At 47.4% G+C, this 2,500-nt stretch overlaps 1 protein-coding gene across 1 annotated transcript in view; it reads left to right on the forward strand.

The window, feature by feature from the left end:
- Window positions 1–1,972: 1,972 nt before the first annotated feature.
- The window catches only part of LOC126569425 (cyclin-dependent kinase 9), a 1,756-nt gene continuing 1,228 nt past the window's right edge, over window positions 1,973–2,500 (forward strand). The window contains exons 1-2 of the mRNA XM_050226503.1: window positions 1,973–2,260; window positions 2,354–2,438. Coding sequence (XP_050082460.1) covers window positions 2,088–2,260; window positions 2,354–2,438 — 258 coding nt within the window. The 5' untranslated portion in view covers window positions 1,973–2,087. The remainder of the gene's footprint in view (window positions 2,261–2,353; window positions 2,439–2,500) is intronic.

Consider the following 2,500-nt stretch of genomic DNA (forward strand, 5'->3'; position numbering starts at 1 on the left):
ATTATGAAGATTAGGAATTTACTGGATGGAAATGAAAGTCACAAACACCACCACCACCATCATATACACTCTTTCCAGCTTCCATAATTGATAGTATTTCATTTGCCAACTCCGATCGATCGTCGATCCTCCACCAATAATGGATGACCGTGGCCGATGGTTTGGATCCTAAAGTCGCTCTCAGATTGAATCAAAAACTCCTAACCGTGCGATGAAAGAGAAGGAGGAAGGGAAGGGGGTGGGGGGTGGGTGGTAGGTAGGCGGTGGGGAGCAAATATCGACAGGCGTTACCCTTCACATAATACTCTCGACCAATTAAGAAACCACGAAGAAGAAGAAAAACCAAGAAACGGCGATATACTCACTGCAATATTCTCCGCGGGCCCTAGTGTGCCTCCCGTGCCAGCCACTCCCCCCAGATTACTCCCGAAATATCCAGTAAATCACTTATAGCGCTATAGGGATAGGAAAGATGATGATGCGTATGCCTATGATGTGGCCTCTGGCAGTGGGGAGGGTAACTAATTCAAAATCTAAGGCCACTATAACCGACCTGTGTGGTACAGGCGCAGGAGGTAGAATGGAAAAGGGGAGAGGAAAAAGGTGTAAGTCACGTGAACCAAAGAACTTATTACCTAATGCAGGTGAAGCACACACACCATAGGCCAGGCGCAAGAAGAACGCGGCAACGGGCTCCAGGGTGTGCCGAGCATGATCCTGCCGAATATATCTAACTAATTAGAACATCATCCTTACACTAGAAGACAGAAGGACACAAACACACGTGCACCCTCACATACAAAAAACACACATACTCGGAACACATGAAAACACAATGAATTGACGATGAAGAAAAGGAAGAGATGTGCAGATGTTTGCCGGTTCGTTTCGGAGCCAGCGCGAGGGGCGGATAGTAGTCTGTCGTTTTTGAAAAACATCATAATTAATAAAAAAAAACATAAACCGCCTTAATCGTAAATTCAGATCGCGTAAATGCGCGCCCACCAGTTTGGGGGCTTATGCGTCCTGGCCTGGCCACCCATCAATGGCCGGTAGGCACAAGACTCAACCGATGGCCGGATGGCATCCCTACTGCGCTGCGCTTAAGATGAGCAGCAGCAGCAGCACTAGAGTTAGAGCAAGATCTGAAATAGAATGGAATGGGAGCGTGGAAGGAGAGGTTCAAGTGCTTTGGATCAAATCAAATGCAGCGACACTCAACCCGGTGCCGTGGACGAATCGGCGTCGCAATGGCGAGTGTTTCTCATAGAGGAGTGTCTGCGCTTCTTTTTCCTTTTGGGTTCAATTTAGCGCTTAAGAGTAAGGACTATTTGTAAAACGATGCAACACTGGCGGAAACAAAACATTTGAATAAAACAGAGACTTGTAGGTAAGATTTGTTGGTTAAACACGGAAACAATGAGGATCGTGCGGGTTTCGTTATTTGAGTCTACTATCTTTTGAGCAAATGGCATGGATTTTTGTGAGACAAACTGTAAATTTATTTGCATAACGGGAAGTGACGAATGCGGGCATTCTTGAAACATTTTATCATTTCCTCCAAGAGTGTGCGCTCATAACTTCGGTTGGCAATACAAATCAATCAACTAAGACAAGACTCCGAGGGATTTAATTTGCTTCAAGAATAATGAAGCATTTTAATGAGTGGAATTAGGATTTTAATTAATTTTCCCCAAAGATTTTACAAAATTTGAACGCCGGTGAACGCAATTCGACAAACAGCGGAAAATCATCGTTGGCAACGACCGTTGAGGGAAAGAAGCGGTTGCAACAGGGCGGATTCCATCCCGCTCACTCTTAGCGGAACTCGAACTGGAGTGAGCGAGAGGGTCTTATTGTTTACGGGCCTGCGGTTCCAGGAGTCGAATTTTCCTAAAAACCGGTTTTTGGAAAATTGGACTCGTGAAGCCCCGAGGAGATGTAAACGATTGCCTTTGTTTTTTTGGCGAAAATTGTGTTTTCCTTGATCCGCGAAATCAAAAATCCGCAAATAAAAGGAAATCTGACCTTTTTGTCTCCGAATTTGGCTGCTCCGTGGAACCGAGGAGAGCACAGTTTAGCGCATCATGAGTGCGGCCGAACATTCCGGCGGTGGGGCCGCGGCCGGTAACGTGGCGACTTCCACCACGGTGCTCAGCCTGGCCGATAAACAAAAGTACATCGAAACCTACGACTTCCCGTACTGCGATGAATCCAGCAAATACGAGAAGGTGACGAAAATCGGCCAGGGAACGTTCGGGTGAGTGGGGCAGACGTTGTCCGCGGCAGGACGGCCACGGAGATTTGCTCATTTTACCCCGCCCCGTGTCCCATTTTCTGCCCCTTCCCACAGTGAGGTGTTCAAGGCGAGAGAGAAGAAATCGACCAAGAAGTTCGTCGCACTGAAGAAGGTGCTGATGGAGAACGAAAAGGAAGGGGTAAGCATCCGGGACGCAGATGAGGCAAGCGTTTAGCCGGCCACACTGAGCACTGAGAATGT

This window comes from Anopheles aquasalis, chromosome 2, assembly GCF_943734665.1.
Source record: "Anopheles aquasalis chromosome 2, idAnoAquaMG_Q_19, whole genome shotgun sequence".
Classification (NCBI taxonomy): Eukaryota; Metazoa; Arthropoda; class Insecta; order Diptera; family Culicidae; genus Anopheles; species Anopheles aquasalis.